The 21,103-nt window shown below is 48.0% G+C and overlaps 1 protein-coding gene across 5 annotated transcripts in view; it reads left to right on the top strand.

Annotated features, from left to right (window-relative positions):
• The window catches only part of si:dkey-49n23.1 (semaphorin-3D), a 56,933-nt gene that overhangs the window by 19,602 nt on the left and 16,228 nt on the right, over nucleotides 1–21,103 (top strand). For 4 of the 5 annotated variants that reach the window (XM_046385071.1, XM_046385072.1, XM_046385068.1 and 1 more), the window contains exons 2-5: nucleotides 5,840–6,057; nucleotides 19,948–20,102; nucleotides 20,207–20,269; nucleotides 20,636–20,755. In XM_046385071.1, the coding sequence (XP_046241027.1) occupies nucleotides 5,925–6,057; nucleotides 19,948–20,102; nucleotides 20,207–20,269; nucleotides 20,636–20,755 (471 nt within the window). In that variant the 5' untranslated portion in view covers nucleotides 5,840–5,924. The remainder of the gene's footprint in view (nucleotides 1–5,839; nucleotides 6,058–19,947; nucleotides 20,103–20,206; nucleotides 20,270–20,635; nucleotides 20,756–21,103) is intronic. The other variant, XM_046385069.1, reaches the window with a different exon arrangement.

Below are 21,103 nucleotides of genomic sequence, written 5' to 3'. Positions count from 1 at the left end.
CTGCAGTGAGCTGGAGAGTCTTTGTCGACACCACTTCATTCAGTCAGATTAGTCAGTGTTCTGTACTGCGTTTTGCCCGTTAGTGAAGCTCGTGGTTTGAAGGTCCTGTGGTTGAAAAGCTCTGCACACTTTCCATATGTGCCCTGCCTGTTGCAGAGCAGCCTGTTGTTACTGATCGACGACCTCCGTCAGTAAACCAGGACCGTTCAGCTCTGCTCACAGACACAGCACAGATCCTGGGTGTGTTTTTACAGCCGTACAGGCAGGTACCAGGGTCCTGGTCTGGGGCCTCGGGGCTGGACCTCATACTCCTGGGCTACTGGTGCAGATTTTAAAAACAAATTGTCATTCTGTAGCTACCACAAAAAATATAGTTCAAAGTGAAAATGTTTTTTAAATGTTGAAGGACCCAAACTGAAAGAGTTTGCAGAGTTTGGTGATCATCTGCTGTAAGGGGGGGAAGGTAAAGATGAACGTGTGGTCGCGTGGAGGAGGAGATGAAGTTGATTTGATTAAAGATTCTCACAGAGAAGAGACGGCGATACAAGAAAACAGAGAGAGATATTAACTCCACTTAGTGCTGAAGGGATGAGATGACAGGAGGGATCAGAGGGGAGGGACGAGAGGAAGGAGGGGAGACGTTAAATCTTGGTGAGGATTAGAGGGCTGGCAGAGAGAAGCTGTAAAGCTGTCACCTCCTCTGGCCGACGGACTCAGAAATACAGAATCACAGACAGGAGGACACCGGAGGAGCTGACGTGGAGCAGGTGGGAAGAGCAGAGTCGATGAAGCGATTAAATAATGAGGGAATCGCAGAGCAGTGAGGAGGAGGAGGAGGAGGAGGAGGAGGCTGGAGGACAGCAAGAAAAGGTAGAAGAAGAACTGCTGGGAGTGATGCACTCAGGTCAGATGTGCTGCACTGATAAATCAGGCAGGCAGTTAAAATGAGATTTTCATCTTAAGTAAACACAATAAAACGACTTCAGTCCCTCGAGCAGCAGCCAGAAACGCTGGGATTTCATTCGCCTCGGGGAGATGGAGGTCAGAGGAAGCATCTGAAGTATTCAGAGGCTCTGATTTGACAAAGCAGGTCGAAAGTGTATTCAGTGGTATTCAGTGGTATTCAGGGCGTAGCTGCAAGTACAAACCTTGTGTATTATTCCTTTATTTGAGCACAAATACTCGAGGTCAGTGAGGCTGTTTAATAGGCTTCGCTTTATTGAATGAGAGCAGAACTGTGACTGTAGTACTTTAGACCTTGAAGTATTCTTACTGTCATACTTCAGAGCCAGAGTCCATACAGTCGTATGAAATCTGTATTCATATTCAGCCTCTGATTGTGTTTAAGCAGCTCTTCTGCTCTGACTGCGGACTCCTCACTCCTTTGATTCGCTCAGTAGGGGCTGCGGTGAACACATGATCGCACACCTGCCACCCACCTGAGGTTTCTTCTCTGGTTTACAGACCTGCACCCACATGCATTTCACTGCAGCTTTAGCCATCGCTGTAGACTGTGAGATTATGTTGAGCAACAAGCTTTCCAAGTGACTTCTGTTTTGCATTGTACTGATGTATGAGGGTTTTCTTTAGTGTTTTACTTTACTGACAAGAGAAGCAGCTTAATGTCACCGTACAGATGGACAGAGAGCTCGGGGTTTATCAGGAGGACATCTGATTTACTCCAGCTTCACTGTATGAACCTGGACTGTGTGGGACCTTTGGGACGTGTAGAAGAAATCAGAACATTAATTAGCATGATTTCTGCATCAGTAACTTTCCAGCATCTTTCGTGAATTTGCAAAACAAACAGAAGAACGTGAAGGTCAGCAGACCTTAACTCCATCAGGGTGAAAAACAAAAGCCTTTTCTTTTCTTTTCTTTTGAAGCTTGAAATGTTTTGGACTAATGTTTTCATATTTAGGAAGTCCATTTTAGACTTTTTATTCTCTCTTTATTTAAACAGACTTTTCTCTCTGCTAACGTCGGAAGCTCTACACAAAGAGTTGACATTTCAGAGCAAAAACAGTCTATTTCAGGAGTGTTGTGTTGGAGGAGTTGGGTTAGAGGGTCAGCATGATACAGTATCTCCTCCTGTCTGAGTCTGTCTCTTATCTGACTGTTTTATGTCTTCTCTGTCCTTCTCTGCGTTTAACTGAAACATTCTTGTGCTGAATCTTTCATCGACGACTGCAAACGACAGGAAAAATAAAAACTGAAACATGTAATCATCTTTTAAATGAGTACAGTGATGGAAGCTGGCTGAAGCAGCTCAAAACATTTGTTTTGTTTACTCATTGTTTAGCTCCAACCCTGTGTGGTGCAACAGGAAGAGCAAATAAAGATGGCTTGAGCTGATAGCCATGGGAACCGTTCATCAGCTCTGCTCAGCGTGCATGTGTGTCGCACTGGAGAAGCTGTAGTTCACTCTGTCTGTGGTCTTCGTTTGGACCTGATGATCACACAGTTCTGTGGTTTTTACCTTCAGATGCTTTCTGACAGGCAGTATTATTACTGCGTTGTGTTGATGTACTTGTTGGTGGTGTGGGAAAGTTCATCTTTACAGGCTTGCAGACAAACAGCAGACCTGAATCCTCACGGAGGCTGCAGGAGTGGAAGCTGGCCGAGTGTTGGCGGTTTAGCAGAGGAAACGGTCATGCTCAGTGTGTTAAAGGTGAAACAAAGGTGCGGTGATGATGTCACATCCTGTTGGTGAAAGTATGAGCCACAGAAAAGATTTAACACTGAGGTGTGCGCAGACTGCGACTTGTCATTGATGTCGTCCAGCGGCGCCCACGAGGTCTTTCACGCTCTTTACACACACATGAACTTTTTATTTTTAGTCTCCACAAGTTGAATGTCCTCGTCCGGTTGCCTTCAGCACGTTGTGTTGGTGAGAGACGGTGTGTTCGCACATGTGTGTAATTCAGGTTTGTGTGTGTGTATTAATGTGAGTGTTTGTTTTGGTTTTCGTGTGTGTGTTCAGCCTGTTTGTGTGTCTGCGAATTTCAATCAAACCTGCAGACAGACAGAGGAAACACACAATGAGTTTCCTGCAGAGATTTATTTAAAAACTCGTCAACACCCGAGTTTCCCTGAGACACACACACACACGCACGCACACACACGCACACACATGCACACACACACTCTGTATGAGAGGAAGAGACAGTTTATTCCTCGTCTGTCTCCATGTTGGTCTGAGGAGGTCAAGTGCTGAACACAAATGAACGACGGTGACGTGAAACATCTGATGTTGTCAGAGTTCCACTGCAGTACAAATATCTGCTGTTATACTTCACACGCAGAAATACTCTGATTACGTGTTTACTCAGGCACTTTGTTATTTCACCACAAAAAAAAGAAAAAGAAACTGTCTGTCTCATGGAGTTTGTCCTTTAACTTTCAAGTGACCCTGAGATTTATGTTCAGCACAAACACACACAGTCGACACAGCTGGTCTTCAGTCTGTCTTCGGTTTGTCTTCGGTTTGTCTTCGGCCCGTCCTCGGCCCGTCCTCGGCCCGTCTTCAGCCGATCTTTAACCCGTCTTCATCAACCAAACACATTTACTCCCTCCTCTTCATTTTCTGTCTCTCTCAGTGAATCCTTGGTTTAGTCAGAAAGAAACTGAATGTTGTATGCGATTTGTCAGAGGACGTGTCACAGAGAAAAGTGTGGCTAAAACCCCAAACGAGACTCATGGAAGTGTGTGAACTGCTGGGTCTGACACTCCCCTTCACAGTGTATGAGAATGATGAGGAGCGTTACTGAGGATAATCTGCCAAAACCAGGAATTAAAAGGGAATGCTTTTAATTTGAAAGGGGTTTGCCCCGCGGCGACCACTTGGAGGATCAAAGGTTCTGGATGTTAAAGCCTGTGGTTAAGCTCTGAGTCATCCACAGTTGTTTTGCAGTCTATTAGTGGCATTAAGGCTTTGAAAGTCAACTCTAATTAAAGTCGTCATTTTTCCACAATGAAAACAGAACTTTTTGAAGCACATTGAGAGTAAGAGCAGCACAGGACAGAGGCGGACTTGTCTTGGCGCTTGAAGTCGTAAACAAGCAGAAATACACATCTTGTGACGTGTTTCCCGCACAGCCAAGTCAAACCTCTGACTGTCTTTCCTCTCTCAGCAGCAGCGTCTTTCCAGCCTGCTGAGCCCTTTAAAACCCGCTGACAAGATGCTGGCCAGTCGGCCGCCGTGGCACATTCTGATAAATTATGATTACACGCTCGGCTTCTCCTGGAACCGTGCTTACAGGCTCAACAGATTAGCCTGCGTTTCACCAGGACACCTGCAGTCATTTCCCCGTTTAGACTTGGTGTTTTAGAGCGCGTGTCCTCATGGATTACATTACTGCTGGACAACTACAGAGACACACAAGACTGTCTCAGCCTGGGTGTCCTGGTGAGGGCTCGTTGTCTCGTGGTTGTGTCGTCTTCCTTCTGCCGAGGGTCTCCAAAGGGTCAGCACTCGGGCTAGCTAACGAGCTCGCTGTCTTTCCTCTCTCTGCAGTTTTTCCCCCTTGAATTTCTCAAAGTGAACTCTTAAAGTTGGCCAGCCACCACGACAGTAAACAGTACAAAATGATGAATTGACGTGTTTCCCTCGTGAGCTGCGTTCCCACATTCGCACAGCTGCTCAGTGTTAGCTGCCCTTCCTGCCTGCCACACACGTGCTCAGGTGTGCGTTAGCTTTCTGAGGGAACAAGTCCAAAAACCTTTGCTTTGTTTACCTTGCAAACGAGCAGTGATTAAATTAGACTCGACATTGAGCTTGTGTAAAACTTAATGGTCCCAGTTGGAATTTGAATTGAATTAGCTGTGAGTATCAGGTTCATCACCTCGTTTCGGGAAAAGAAGAGCTTCAGCGTCTCATTCAGGTGTCTGATAGTCGTACAGCTCGCTCTCTGCTCTGTCGTGTTATTTATGGTCCAACTGGACCTCTGGGATTTGTCCTTGTCTGTCTGTCTCCAAACTCACTCTGTCTCTCTCTGGTTTAGGACCTCTGGATATTTGGCCAAAAGAACTCTACTCAGTGTTTTCTCAGATGAGGAGGCTGGTGAGCCTCTTTAGCTGGCGTCTTTTCCAATGTGAGTGGAAACATCTTAAGTAAATCCTATTATTTATCTCTAACCTCTTCGTTTGACTCGACTCACTGGAATCTGTTGCAATCTAACTACAAACTGTATATTTTTCATGTGACCACAAAGCTCAGCCATCTTTCCTTTGGTTCATTTTTCTCGTTTTTAGACGGCTGTTTGAGACCGAGTCTGCAGATCAACAGCCCTTCAGAGGCTGCGTTTAGCCAAAGAGGCGCTAACTGCTAGCATCAACAAGCTAACATGCTCACAGTGACAACACTAGTCTGATTACCATGTTTATGATCTTAGCTTAGCATGTTAGCATGCTAAACAGTCTGATGTCATGGGTTTGGTCACACAACGTTGTACAAATTAAAATGTTGACCTGATGGTGGCGCTACATGAAGAGTTAACGGATTACCAGAGTTATTACGGTTCATGCTGAAGGGGACGTGGACATGTGAACCGGACTTCCTCGCAGTCCCTCCAGTAGTTGTCAAGATGTTTCACTCAGCACCAAAATGCAAACCGCACTGTGGAGCTGAAGCTGTGAATGTCTGCGTGAAACTTCATGGCAAAACATCCAGTAGTGGTTGAGATGTTTAAGTCTGGACCAGAGTGCTGAGCCGACAGGCTGACTAATGAACCGACAGGTGGAAGTCAGCCTGATGAGGCGGTCGCCACCCTCGGCGCCGCGCTGCTCGTGTGGCTAGAAGAAGAACATTTAATCAGCTTCTGTCTGGTTTCTCTTCGCAGTCGGCTGCAGTGCGGAGTGTGATGTGACCAGCTGGTTGGACCTTCTTCCATCTTTGTGTCCACACCAGTGAAGACGGGTCGGAGATGACGGCGACAGCAGGACGAGTCGGAGCCGGCGGGACGGTGATGGTGCTTCTCCTCCCGCTGCTGTGGCTGCTGCCTGCAGACTCCAAGGCCTGGAGCCAAACTGGGCCTCGGCTGCAGCTCTCCCACACAGGTAGGAAACGCATCAGCTGCCGCTTTCACAATAAGAGCGCGGTGACTGTTTCAAAAGTGAATGGTCACAGTTTAACTCTCACAAATAAGAATCTCAGTGGAGCCGCTTCGGCAGATACAACCGGTCTGCCCGAAACGAAAACACAGAAAGATGTTCAATGAATAATTACGACACAGAGCTGAGCTAATAATGAGGTTAAAAAGACGTTTACTGTTCACGTTGTCCTCAGTGGACGTTTGAAGGTTTGACAGAAACATTAAAGGGACATCTTTTGGACGTGTCTCTGCTCAGAGGCTCAGTGCTCGTTCACACCTTGTTGGGGTTAAAACTCCACACACAAAACAGACAAATGACAGATTGAGTTAAAACGTTCTGTCTGCAGTCAGTCTGCTTTTCTATTGGCTGAAGCTTCACTCCCCGTCACTCGTCACTGAGCTTTCCTCTGAGCCTTTGGGTAAAGCGTCATAATGACGGCTGTTTTTAAGATCAGTTTTGTGAGATTTAATCTTCGTTTGTGGTTGATTTCAGCAGCAGAGTGGAAACTGAGCCTTCCCGCCTGCCGTCTGTTTTTCTCCTTCATACTTTTACTTTACTTGCTGGTTCAGTTCCAGTCGGTTAAGATCATAATTTGTCGCACTGCAACTCAAAACTGGGTTAATTAAGTTACGGATGAAAGTGGCTGTTAGATTATTTTAGGACGGTCTGTATCTGGTTAAGTCTTGGTCTCAGTGGACGGTTTGCCGCCGCAGCTGGAGAGAACTTCATAACATTTCGTGAAGCTCATCAGTGAAGTAATGTCTCCTCCACGCAGCGTTCAAAGCCATCTGGTGATCACAGGAATGTTCTCCAGCATGCAGTCCGGTCACTTTTTCAGTTCATTTTGCAGAGTTTTGGAAAAGCTGAGGTCTCACTTAACGTTGACAGCAGATGCTTTGTGCTTCAGTAATTTACTTGTAGCAGCGGGAGGACGTAAACTGGGAGATTAACAGATTAACAGCACGGGAGGGGATGCTGTGTTGATGACTGAAACGGTGCCCATAAACGTTTAAATGATTTTTAATGTAATTGAACCTCCTGCGGCTAACAGTCGTCATGGATGTCCCGGTTTATTTCAGGTCAGACGCAGTTTGCCAGCGTTAAGAAGGTTCTCTGCGTGATAAGAAACAGCTGCAGGAGCTCGTCTTGTTCCTGCTTTAAAGACGAGACGCTTCAGTCCTTGGATGTGAGATTAGACCTGACTTTGTTAACTCGCATTAGCTCGACAGAGTAATAACTGTAGTCTGTTTTATACACACTCACCCAAACTTATCTGACGAGTTAAACTCATCTCAGCCTTGTTTAAAAGCACCTTTCACAAAAACAGCAAAACATTTAAAATGTTGATAAATCAAATAAATTCCAGGGATAAAACAACCTGACCTGATTTAAAAGACGGGCCTTTAATTTCAGTTCAGTTCGGTCGTCTCAGGACACTGTCCCAGCAGAGCAGCTCCACGCCAACAGCCTCAATGAGACAACAGCAGTCAGTGTGAAGCAGGACCACAGCAGGAGGTCCACACGCCGTCCACAAGACCCTGAGAGACCACAAAGCACAAAGACTGCAGAGAAGAAGACAAGTTAATGACGGGAAGGTTTCGGGGCTTCTTGTCCTCAGTCTGGTCCTCGGTGCTCGACTGACTCACCGCAGTTTGGCCAAGACGAACTCGTCCATCAGTTCGGGATGCTCGTCCACTCTGCTCCAAGCTGTGGAGACCAGAGTTCACCCAGTGTGGATGTGAAAGCTGAACGTTAGCCTCCCAGTCAGTGAGTCGTGTCAGTGACCCACCAGCCAAACACTGTGAGCCTACTGACCTAAAACAAGACAAATGAAAGGCTGCTTCTTCGTACACACTCTGCCATCAGTCATCTGCTCGCTTTCAGGCCCTGTAACGCTCACTTTTTGCTGAATGTTTGCTTCCTGCTTGGCAACCAGCGACACCAGCAAAGCCAACAACTGTTTCCTGTCCAGCAGCAGTTAGTTCAGGGAGGCTGCTTTCATTGTGTGGCGGTTAGTGAGATGTTTGAGGAGCGAGCGGCGAGCTGAATGAACGAGTCGATTCGTGAATGGACTCACTGAGGCAGCGACTGTGTTGTTTTTGTGTCCGGGCGAGAGGGGAGGGATTTGGGCCAATCGCCCGCGATTACGGCAGGCGGAAACACGGCGTGGATGTCAGTGATACAATAATCGAATGTCTCGAAGGTCCGACGTGTCAGACGGGTTTCAGCTTCAGACGGAGGAAGTTAATCAGAACGAATCCGAGCTGTAAGTCCACCCTCGAGCGGTCAGCTGAGTCTCACGGTCGTCCTCGGCAGCTCAGGTGTTTCTGCGTCGCAGGTTTTAACATGCAAATGCGACGCCACGTAATGGAGGCCTGGTTCACAGTGTTTCATCTTGCTTTATTGGAGTCCTGTGTTGCTGAAACATTTTCTGTGACCAAAGTGAAAGTGTGTGATATTAGATGAGTCAGAGGTTTTTACACAGTGAATTGAATCTCTGTTCATCACTGCATGAGTCAGCAAATCCTGTCAACAGCCGCAAAAAATCCATTTTCACCGTTTAAAGTGAGAAAAATGTGAGGAGACTAAAAGGAGTCGATTTATTGTTTTGTTTTCCCGGGAGAGCAGCCGACCTCCACGTCAGCAGAGCTCATCATGTCAGAACCCTGAGTGTGTGTGTGTGTGTGTGTGTGTGTGTGAGAGAGAGACTAACAGTAGCAGCTGAGTGGTTTTCACTGCAGTAAATGAAGCACAGTGAGGATCTCGTGCTGCGTTTGGAGCTGCAGGATCAGTCGAGACTGTTAACATTTTATAAGACAGACACTCAGACAGTAGCTTCAGGGGCGCACACACACACACACACACACACACACACACACACACACACACACACACACACACACACACACTGTAAGTTCTGCTGCTGTCTCATTTACTGAAGTGTTTTTCACACGAACACATGAACACGTGAAACACACGCAGCAGGACGCGTGTTGGAACCGAATTCTTCAGGTTTGGCTGCATGTGTGCTTTCACACAGCGAAGTGACAGTAAACCCCCAGCAGCCGACTGACTCCACGTCCTGGTCTGTTAGAGGACCCCTTTCAGGTGCCCTGAGGACTCCTCCTGGACACAAACTGTGTGCTTCTGTTAGCGGACGTCCTGACTGCTGCTTTACTGTACTTTAAGTACTTGATTTCCTCAAACACTTTTTGACCTTCCAGATTCTTGGCTGTTTGAGCAGGATTTAACATTCAGACATTCAGACTGCAGGAAGCTCAGAGCTGCGTCGCGTCTGTGACTTTCCAAAAGTCAAATGTATGTGCCGTGTGTTCGTACAGGATGATAGGTTTAAGTGTGTGTGTGTGTGTGTGTGTGTGTGTTTGGCGTCTGCGTCAGTTTGGAGTGGACTTAACTCTTCCTGCTGTTGGTTTTTGACACTCAGATGGAGAAAATCCAACTAAAACACACTGAGCTCATGTGGAGCTGTGGGAGGGGAAACACACACCGAGTGACAGTACAGAGTGTTATCTCACACACACACACACAGGCACACACACACACACACACACACACACACACAGGCAGTCACTACATTTCTCATTCTTCTTTTTATTAGATGAACTTGTGTTGCTGTGAGGAATGAGAACTGACTGAATTCACTCTGAATGATGACATACACAAACTGTGTGTGAGTGTGTGTGTGTGTGTGAGCGTGTGTGTGTGTGTGTGTGTGTGTGTGTGCATGAGTGTGTGTGCACGTGTGTGAGTGTGTGTGTGTTCACGTGTGTGTGTGAGTGTGTGTGCGTGTGTGTGTGTGCGTGTGTGACCTGCTGTGAGCAGATTTGGGGGAGGAGAGGGGAGACACAGCAAAGCGAAACAAGGGAGTAAAGGAACGAGAGAAGAGGAAGACGAGACTAAGACAAAGTGTTTCTGCAGGGTGAGGGAAGGAGAGAAGAGCTGCGAAGGAAGGAAGGAAGGAGGGATGGAGGGCAGGCCAAGCGGAGGGGAGGGCAGCCCGGGCAGAGGGGAGGGCAGCCCGGGTGGAGGGCAGCCCGGGTGGAGGGTTTCCTGAGGTCGGTGAAGCTGTCAGACACCTGAGACGGAGCAGAGCAGTGGAGGTCGCAGAGGGAAGCTGTGTGTGTTACTCACGATGAGGCTTATAATGCATTATGACTGCCTGTGCTCACTTACACACACCTGTGGTCATAAAACACTCTGAATGCATCATGATAGACTATGAACGCCTCCCATTAACACACTCTTAAAGTGTGAGAAATATTTGATTATTATCTTCACATATTTATTGCAGTATTTCTGTAATGTTTCTATGGAAACGAGCTGCTGTTGACCTGACAAAACCTGACGATGATTTCAGCTGACGTTCGTGATCATCAGCATGAACACGACATGACGTAATCAGCACACGACCAGCGAAGCGTTCGCTCGCGAGGGACACGAAGACGCCTTCGGCTCAGTTTTCTGTGCTCGTCGATGATCCCTGAGGACGTTTTGTCCAACGTAAACTGTCAGAGTTTACGTTGGACAAAACTCTCTTCATGCTGTCATGAAGACTGAAGGTGAAGCTCACAACAATTTGTTAGTCGTTTATTGAAAATGTTTTTATGTTCTTTATTTACACAACATGTTGTGCTGCTGGTGGCTGTTTTGCAGAGTGAGTCTGTGCAGTAAGCTGCAGCTTCATCACACACACACACACAGTGACTCACACACACACACACACAGTGACTCACACACACACACACACACACTGATGCTGGTTAACGTCGCACAGTCGGGAGCTGACAGACTCCTCCGTCCAGATAAGAGACTGTGGGTGCAGATAAGAGCAGATTAAAGCTCGTTAGATGAGCTGAGTACTGATAGCAGACAGCATGGTTTACATCTCACACACACACACACACACTCACACACACACTCACACACACACACACACACACACACTCACACACACTCACACACACACACACACACACACACTCCTGTGATTACCTGGAGGGAGGTTTTCATGTGATGTTGTTCTCTCACTGTCTGCTTTGGTTTTCAGGGAGAGCAGTTCAGGAGGTTCAGGGAGGACTGTTCACACACACACACACACACACACACACACACACACACACACACACACACACACACACACACACACACACACACACAGTGACACACACACACACACACACACATTCATGCATCATTACTTTCTTTTAAGGAGGTTGAAGTGTTACAGAGTGTTTGGTAAACACCTGAGGGGAAACAGAGCAAAGTGTCAAGCAGGACAGAGTGTGTGTGTGTGTGTGAGTGTGTGTGTGTGTGAGTGTGTGTGTGTTTGTGTGTGTGGGTTCCTTCTTAAGAGGTGAGTGATTGAAGAGCAGCTACAGCTTCTCTTCAGTTTAAACAAATTTGTTTTTTTGTTTGTTTTTTTTTTTGCTGATTTCTGCTCGCGGTCGGTTTGCGGCGCTTTGCTCATGCGTGTTAACTGAACAGGAAACGCGTTGTGGTGACACCTGAGACGAGGAGACCAGGCTGAATGACGGAGTGTGGACGGAGAGTCCCTGAAGACGTCTCCAGCACCCTGAAGAGGAAGCAACAAAATGACGAGTTTCCTTTGAACTCCTGTCAGTCCAGGCCCTCGTGGCTGCCGGTTCGTCTCCATCTTCTCACGCCGCGATCGAGGAAGGAGGAGGACGGCGGCTTCCTCATGTGACGGGAAGCTCCGGGTTTTATTGGAAATGTGGTCTTAATTCTGGGGAGCACACAGTCCTCCAGTCCAGCACCTTGTGACTCCAGCATCACTTCCTGTCCTCTGCTTTCATGCGGGACTCGGGTGGCGGCTTTGTTCCTGCTCCCTCGCTGTGACCGAGCAGGTCCAGCGTGATTTTACTCCATCCTTAACTTAAATGGGTTGTCTGAAGAACAAGTGGGAGGGAAAGGCTGAGTCAGACTGGCGGGAAACTGGACCAGAAGGTAAAGAAAACAAACAGGCGGGACTTCGCGTGTCTTCGTGCAGCGGTTTGTTGAGTTGCAGCTTGTTGCTCGTGACGTGTTGCTGCCTGCTGAAGCTGCTTTGTGGTTTTGGTTTGAGGGTGAGGCTGTGGTTTGCAGGCTTCAGCACCCTGAAGTCATGAACCTGTGTGGATTGTGTTGGAGATGAAGAGATATCAGCCGAGGTCACCTGGTTCTCCTGCAGAGTGAGACATCAGCAGGAAAAGACGAGCAGCTTTGTTCACAAACAGGTTATGTGTTATTACAGTGTAAAAATACTCTTTCATTTCATTTCAGCTTTTGTTGTTTTGGAGTTAGAAAACTGGAACAAGCAGGTTGATTTTTCCTCCTGCCACTTTCAGAAAACTTCTCAGCGTCATTAAAGTTCCTGTCAGAAGGTTTGCTGTTGAATATTCGTTTATTCTAACAAATATTCAAGCAGTTTTTCTTCAGCAGGTGAAACGCAGATCATGAGGACAGACGAGTTTAAAGATTTGCTGAACAGGCTGAGGAACCAAAGAAGCCTTTTGCCTTTTGTGTGAAAGTGAGTCAAAGCAGATGATGAACAGCTTTGTGATGGTGAAGTGCGGCCCGCAGACGGACTTGACGCGCCATCAGTCGGCGGGCATCAGAAAACCAAACTCGTCATTAGAGCTGAAGGCAAATTCGCGTCCAACGTCGGCGACTTAAATTAAGGATAAGGACTGTGACCCGACGGCTGAAAGAAGAGCCGGTGAAGTTATTCCTCCGCCTGCTGCAGTTTCCATGTTTAAAGTCTCTGAATGCTGAAACCTGATCTGTGAAATGACTGCAGTTCTGTTGGTCAGGGTTCACAGGTTCAAGTCTGTAACCGCTGAAACAAACAGGACGGGAAAATTGACGCTGGAGGAGGATCAGAGACGCTTCGACGTAGATGATCATAATGACGGAGGGAATTAGCATCAAATCGACATAATCACACACACACACACACACACACACACACTGACTCTTCTGACCCGAGGCCAAGACTCAGCATCAACGGTTAAATGATGGAGGTGAGGAAACACATGATGACACCTGAGCTCTTCCCTTCCCATCGAGTGGACGCTCGTCTGTTCACTCGGTTTCTGTCGCTCGCCTTCAGCCAAACTCCTGCTCAGCGGCAGGCTGGCACAGATGAACGTTTCAAACAAAGCGCTGGCAGCTGAAAGAGGCCACACACACTCCCGTTCCGGTGTGTGTGGTCCATCGTCTCGGCTTGCTCGTTGTGACTGAAGCTGTACTGAGTTCCTTCATCTGAGGAAGACAAACAGCACGACGTCGAGAGGTTTGTGAAGGGGGGAGAAAAGACGTCGTCTGTCTTCTTTGTGTCTCTGGTCTCCTGCAGTTCAGATGTGAGAGCAGCAGAAGGTGGAGGCTGGAGGTAATGGGCGGAAGTAAAGGACAAACTGCCTCAGGGAGGAATTTGGAGCTTGAGATTTTCTTTCAGTGAACCTGAAGGAGGAGGTGGAGGTGGGAACAGGTGGGTGGGGGGAGGTGGGGAGAGTATCTGAGTGCTGTTTTCTTCAGGTGACGGGGACAGACTCAACAAGCCGACGGTCTGCTGTGTGTCCACCTGTCTCTGGTTGTCCCTCATTGGCTGATCCCCCGAACCAGAACTTCACCAGTTTAGAAAATGATCAGACACGATTCACATGACTTCAGAAGAGAGAACGAACGAATGTGAGCGCCCTCATGTGGCCGCCACAGTAATCTGCTGACAGTGTCTTGGATTTTACCACAACACAACGTCAGCCAGCGTTTGTGTGATGTGAACGTCGTATTTCTGTGGCGTCTGCGTTGTGACGACACGTGAAATGTTTGGCAGCGTGATGTCGGCCCGTGTTGCGTTCACGGGTCGTCTGCACCTTCTGTTATTCATCGCAGGATCTGCTTGATGGAATTTGGCACAAACCAAACCAAACGTCAAAGATGAACTCATGAGAGTTTGCAGGTCAAAGGTCATTTTCGGCTCAAAGGTCGACTTCTGCTTCCTCCTTGAAGCCGCGCTGATTGTGTAGACCTTCACGTGCTGAACTCGGTTACTCTTATTACCTTCTATTAAGTCTCACTGCGTGTGGTAAGTGAGTCTGGACAGACGCGGATGTAAACCGGACTGGCGGTCGCTCTGGTTTGTGATCAGGGATATTTAAAACTATGTAAACAGTCGTTCTCGTTGTCTGCACATTAACAGACCAAACACTCACATGAGCTCATGTGTTTCTGACAGCTGAGTCGCTCTGGAGGGCACTGATCCACTTTGAGGTCAGGGACGAGGACGTGCTGCTTTTCTCCAAGGTCTTCTGTGTGTGTGCCCGTTGGCAGACCATCACCTCACACTGCAGACAGAACACACACCTTTGGACACACACCTTTTCTCTTTGAGAGCTTTGAGACTCAAACCTTCTTCGGCTGACAGATTTTGTGCTTTGGATTTTTGGTCCTTTTCACAACTGAACCAAACCCAAAGAGGATAAAATATGGGACAGAAGTGAACCAATCCAGTCTTTTCCATCCAGCATAACTCAAATTCCAGATGAAAATAGACTAACGTGTTCAAAGAAATTTACAGGAAACTTACAGAAATGTGAAGAAAAAGATTTGGACTGAAGGTGATGGAGAAAGAGTTAAACTTAGCCAGCTGAGCACACAGGCCTCAGTGGTTACCCACACTCCTTTAGTGACCTTTAGTGACCCGAGGTGGTCGACGTCCTTGACTTCATCTCGGTGTCAGCGAGCTGCCTGCTACTGGATCCAGAATGAAACACAAACATCGTCCACCACCCAGACCAGGAAGTGTTTAGACTGGGGTTGAAACATGAGTCGTCCTGGAAAAACAACCACAGCCAAGCTTCAATCAGTCCAACTTTATTTACATAACGCGTTTCCACAGACTGACCACAACAGAAACATGAGAACATCTGGACTCGCGCTAGCAGCTAGCAGCTAGCAGCTATTGTAGCAGCCAGAGTTGGTGTTTATTTGAATGAAACACAAAGTGCTCAGAGTGCACAGCAGCGATAAAGATAAGAGAAAACTGACTGTGACTAAAGCTGAAGGCTTAAATAAGCCAAAACTGACCCAGGAAAATGAAATATGGTCATAACAACAGCTGAAAAAGAATAAATTTACACAAATTTACTACCGCTAATACTCACAGACAGGTAAATGTCCACCTGGACGTGTCCTGACAGCGTTGTCAAACAACCTGAGACGAGGAGGAGGGACAGCCTGCTACCTGAGTTCATTAGAACAACAAACAGACGAGTTCAGTTTCAGACCTCAGCAGGAGTTCCGTGTTACTCTACACCTCCCTCGTATTAACAGGAAAACCAGAGGGGGGGCCAGCCTGGACCAGCTGAGGCTCTGAGGACCACTTTAGTTTGCTGTGGAAACAACACAGTTAACTCAGTCGTGACAGAAGTCAGTGCTGGTCCATCTGATCCGTCTGTCCTGCTGAAGTGTCCTTGAGCGACTCGGTTCACCCCCCACCAGCTGATTCACTACCTGAGCTGCAACCAGGCGGTTCAAACCCGGAGCAAATGTAAATACTTTATTATTGATCTGTAAGACCTCTGTGAGCGCACGAAAGTCTTCATCAGCCGCTCAGCACTCAGTGGAGCCATAAGTAAAAGTACATCAAGAGCCACCTGCTGTGTTTCATGAAAAAACACATTTTAACCTGAGTTGACTTTGTTACCAAATAAAAACACATGATGATACACAAAATACCACATAGAAAAACTGGGTTAAAACCAATGATGTCATGCAAACTGTCAGCACTTTAAGATTCAAAGTAGTCAGTGACAGGAAGTGGTGACCAGTGACCAGACCAGACGTGTGGGTCAAAGGTCACCAGGACTCGAGGCAACATGTCAGACTTAGCAGACTTACCTCATCAGACCGCAGCAGCTCTGACCACACAGTTTCTGTCAGAATGAATCGAGTTTCTCATGAAGTTTAGTTGTTTAGTTTAGTGTGGAGCCTAATGAACAAAGTTATGGGATTTATGAAGAACGTGTGAGGAGCTCAGAACGTCGCTAAATTAAAACAAGCCGTCTCAGATGTCCTATCACAGCCTGACAGGACAGTCTTGATGCATCACAGAGGACACCCAGACGTTTTCCTGGCTGAGTCCTGAATGGCGGCGGACTCAGGAGTCTTACAGTCACACACTTGATTGGATTGTAGTGAAGGTACCTGCTGCTGTCACAGCGAGCTCTGAATCTTTACTTTCTCTGTCACAGAGACACAGAGACACGTTTTGCTGTGTGAAAAGTGTGGCCTCTTTTGTTGTCTCAGTTTATTTCAGCGTTCATCTTTGGTTTCCTTCACCTGCAGGCCTCCTTTCATTTGAATCCAAACCCTGAACACATGAGCCCTCTGGCCCTCCATAAGGGTTAGCATGTGCTAACAGGAGTCACTGTGTTTTACAGAACGAACTGTGAACGCATCACAGCTGGCGACACAATGCAGTTTTCTCACTCATCCTGTGAATAACACATAAGTATGAATCTGTGCAGATCCAACAAACCAGCAGGTTTCTGACTGACCCCTTTTCAAAACGTCTTTCGGGACCCAGCGGTCAGTCTTGGACTTGGACTTCGCTGTCCTGCGATGTGGATCAGATAATAATGAGCAACAGAAGCTTAAATAAATAACAGAGCGTTTTCAAGTGCAGGCCACAAACATTCGGCTGTGAAGAAAGAGAAAAAGTTTCAGAGTAATGTGACGGGTGTGGTCCACTGGACTCTGATCAAAGGTGTTTCCTCAAGTCTGTTACACTGAGCAGACTCAGTAGCTCTGTGTGTGTGTGTGTGTGTGTGTGTGTGTGTGTGTTTCTTTGTTTGAGTCAGTTTGTGGAAATCATCAGGCCTGCAGTTCATTATCTCCGCTTTCATCTCCCCTCCAAACCTCTGGTGTCAGATTAAAACACACACACGCGCACACACACGCTCACACACATGTGATTTAGTCCTTCCAGTCCTTCTCTTTAACTGACTCGGTGACGTCAGCAGGCCTGGACTGCCCCTCAGACACTCGGGTGATGCTTCAGCGTGTTGTTTGGTGGTGAACATCTTCAGGACACACGTAGCTGAAGTGACAGTTGCAGGTTATGATGTGTTCTGATTAATCAATAAGTCGATCGGCGGTGGAGGCCTTCAGTGTGACTTCATGTTGCTGAGATAAAGTCGATCGATAACCTCAGACTGAGACAGACTGGGACACACTGGGACAGACAAGGACAGAGTGGGACACACTGGGACAGACTGGGACACACTGGGTTGTGTCTCAGCATGCACTGAGATGTTGTGTGACTGACTGGAAGAAGCAAAACTTTTCGAAAAGTTTCATTCTTCCTGTCCTGTAACGTGTGTTTGTGGTGTGACTCTGACGTGTGTGTTCTTTAGGTTTCTGAGTAAATCATATTCTATCAATCACACACACACACACACACACACACACACACACGGACACACATGGACACACACACTCAGAGTCAAACATACAAGCCATTTTAATGAAGCAAATCCACTTTTAATCACCTCCCTGATTGCAGGCAATCAGTGTTCATCACACGGAACAATCAATCACACACACACACACACACACACACACACACACACACACACACACACACACACTTGTGCATGTGCTGTCCAGGTGTCCGACACACTCCCAGCCCTCCCACAGCATTTGTTCTGCCTGAAGTCTTTAACAAATGTTTGCTATTATTCAAAGTGCTCTCTGTCTTCACACACACACACACACACACACACACACACACACACACACACACACACACACACACGCCTGGTTGACGTTCAGCTCCCAGAGGTTGGGTGTAAATGGTCCTGTTGATTAGACGTGACTGAGTTCATCAGCTGTGAGTCGGGCTGATGCTGTTGGACAGAACTGAAAGCAGCACAGACGATGTGTTCAATGTTCAGCCTTGTGTCGTGTGCTGCTCCCAGAGCAGCAGTTTGGCAGGTTTTCACAGGTAAACTGGTACCAGGTGAGAGGGTCATGACTGAGGGAGGTGAGGAGGTCTCGCTGTGTTCTCCTTCGTGGTCTGAGATCATCGCTGAGCCTCTCGCGAAACATCTTCAAACATCTGGCTTCATGTTGCTTCGTCTTCCCAGCCAGTGAAGGTCGCTCCTCTTTGTTCTGCAGCTACGTAACTGCTGATAGATTGTGTGGACCTCCTTCAGGCTGATTAAAGGATGTCCAGCCAAACCAAGCGGGCCACACACCTGGTGTTTCCCATGAGACCCCTGTGGTCAGAAAGCGGGGACTCTGGTGTCTCCTGGTGTCTCCTGTCAGCCATGATGAAAGCCCTGCCATTCGTTTCTTTCAGAATGAGTTTTGCTGGCGGTGAGTTTGTAACAAATGTGCCGCGATGCGTTCAAAGCCGCAGCTCGCCGTCCTCTGAGCCGTGGGGACGCGCGGCGGCGTCTCCGGGCTGCGGGTCCACAGTGTGGGGTCTCCCGCTCCTGGATGTCCTGACAGTCCAGTGGAGTTTCGTGGTTAATTTCCTTCACTCGTTCAGGTGATTATGTGCAGCAGCGGCGAGTCGACTCGGCCGACTTGCAGTGGCAGGAAAACAGAGAGAATTTCAAGGCTAATTAGCTGCTTTTACTCAAGTGGAGACTCAGCTGGAGTTCATGGATTCACCTCCAGTCGACCCGAAGGCTCCAAATCAACCGCAGGTGGACGACTGACTTCACACAAATCTGTCAAGTTGGACAAAATAGTTTACAGCAGATTTATTTTATCGTCGATTAGTCTTAGTATTCAGCATATTTTCACTTAAGACAAAGACAAGCAACAAAAAAAATGAATATTTGAGCTGTTGGGACCAGAGAATATTTAGGGCTTTTTGCTTTGAAAGTGATTCGTTTTCATTGTGGGCGGTTAAAAACGTTTTGCTAAGAAAGCAAATCATCATTACTGCAAAACAAAACAAACCAAAACCACGTCTCTGATCCACATGACTGTTATCGTTATGGGACCTTGACTCTCCTCATTCAGACGTGTGGGGTTTTGGACTGAATCTCGTCCTCCGCCGTCCCGCTCGGGCTGGCCGACAGCCGAGCAGAGTTTCAAGAGTTTCAAGAGTTTCAAGGTTAATTTGCTTCGCTTGTTCAGGTCGTTTTCTGCCTGCTTTAGCACCAAATCCCCCGAGAGGAGCTGAGAGTCTGCAGCCTGAGAGAGTGTGTGAGTGTGTGAGTGTGTGTGGGTGTGGGGGTGCGTGCGTGTGTGTGTGTGTGGTGGGGGGGTGCGTGTGGGTGGGGGTGCGTGTGTGTGGGTGGGTGTGGGGGTACGTGTGTGTGTGTGTGTGTGCAGTGGGGGGTGATTTGTTCAAATCATTTGACCTGTCGGTGGACAGCTTGTTAGCGTTAGCGTGTGGTCCTGCAGTGACTGCTGGCTGCACAGTCTGCAGTCTACTGGGTGATGAGACCCTCAGTGCTTTGATTGGTTCCTTATAAATCAGTTTTGTCCACCATCGGGTCCCAAATGTCCCAAATGAAGACTGACTGCTGATCCGGACTAAATGAATGAATAAACTCACACTTCTGTGCTGTTGGTGGCTGAAGCCATCTGATTGTTTCTGAGGGAGCAACAATAAACTGCACATGGAAAACTTATGGGGAAAAGAAATCTGTTTCCACGGTTCAGCCTGTCCTCTTCGCTGTAGGACCATTTGTCCACCTGGACAGTTGTGGTGTCAGCATGAAGGGCTCGGCCGAGCCGTTTGTGGCCCACGGGAGGGTCAGTGAAGTAAATGAAAATGTCATATTTCCCTGTTTGACTGAAATGTCCTCTCAGATCTGAAGAACAGCTCGGCTGTGTTCTGGGAGGGCGGAGTCAGCGGCGGGTACCAGACCCTGCTGCTTGACGAGGATCAGGGATGGCTGCTGGTCGGAGGGAAGGACCACGTCTACCTGCTGAGGCTGGACAGCCTGAACCTGCCCACACAGAAGGTGAGACAGGAAGACGCAGGGCCGACTGGTGCTGGCTGAAGCCAGAAAAACCCTCATTCAGACTGTGGAAGTGGACTCCTGAACTGTTTTATCTCCTCAATCAGATCCACTGGCCTGCTGCCAGGTACCACGTGGAGCACTGCCTGATGGCCGGGAAGCGCCTGGAGGTGAGTGTCTTTAACTCAGAGTCAGCGAGAGTAGAACAAGCACAACGCGAGCCAGCAAGCAGCTGTCTTCGTTTGTGTTCACAGCACACGTCTTTATGGACGCCGCGAACCGTCTTTGCTTTGTGTTTTGTCCCGCTGTGACGCCTTTAATCCCGCAGAACAAACCGTCTCGTGTAACATTTAAGTGAAATCAGCACAGACGGGATTCGAGTCCCGGATTCTGGTGTGACAGTCCTGCACTCTTCAGACCGTGTTCCTGGACGGTCCTGCCGAGAGTCCTGAGAGACGCTGTCCGTTTGTGTCCCCCCAGACAGCCTCCAGATTCTGATTGGTGTTCACTCGTCTTGTGTTTTACGCTTCTTTCAGACAGACTGCGCCAACTTCGTGCGGCTGCTGCAGCCCTTCAACAAGACCCACGTGTACGCGTGTGGAACTGGAGCCTTCCATCCACAGTGCACGTACCTGCACGTCGGACTCAACACGGAGGTAACCTGGACTCCGCGGGTCCATTTGTCCATTCAGTCTCCGTCCACTGATTCTCAGGGCTTATTTTGCTGCCCCTGCAGATTATTGTAGACAATCTGAAGACAAATTCCCAGTGAGGTTTGAACGCAGGAGTTTATTCAGAAAGCATCAGTTTTAAATCTCACGTTTGGCGTCTCGGTGTCAGTCAGTCTGTCCTCAGAGAGCGTCCACTGTCCAATGACAGTCAGCAAGCACACACACAGAAATACATCAACAGGGCTGGAAGCAGAGAGGCAGTTTCCTGTTTGTCCTTCACTTTATCAGTCACTCTGTGTTTGTGTGTGGTCTCTGTCCCTCTGTCTCTGTCCC

Source organism: Scatophagus argus, chromosome 3 (genome assembly GCF_020382885.2).
Source record: "Scatophagus argus isolate fScaArg1 chromosome 3, fScaArg1.pri, whole genome shotgun sequence".
NCBI classification, from domain to species: Eukaryota; Metazoa; Chordata; class Actinopteri; family Scatophagidae; genus Scatophagus; species Scatophagus argus.
Note: the sequence above shows the minus strand (reverse complement) of the source record. Positions and strands in the feature narration are given on the sequence as shown.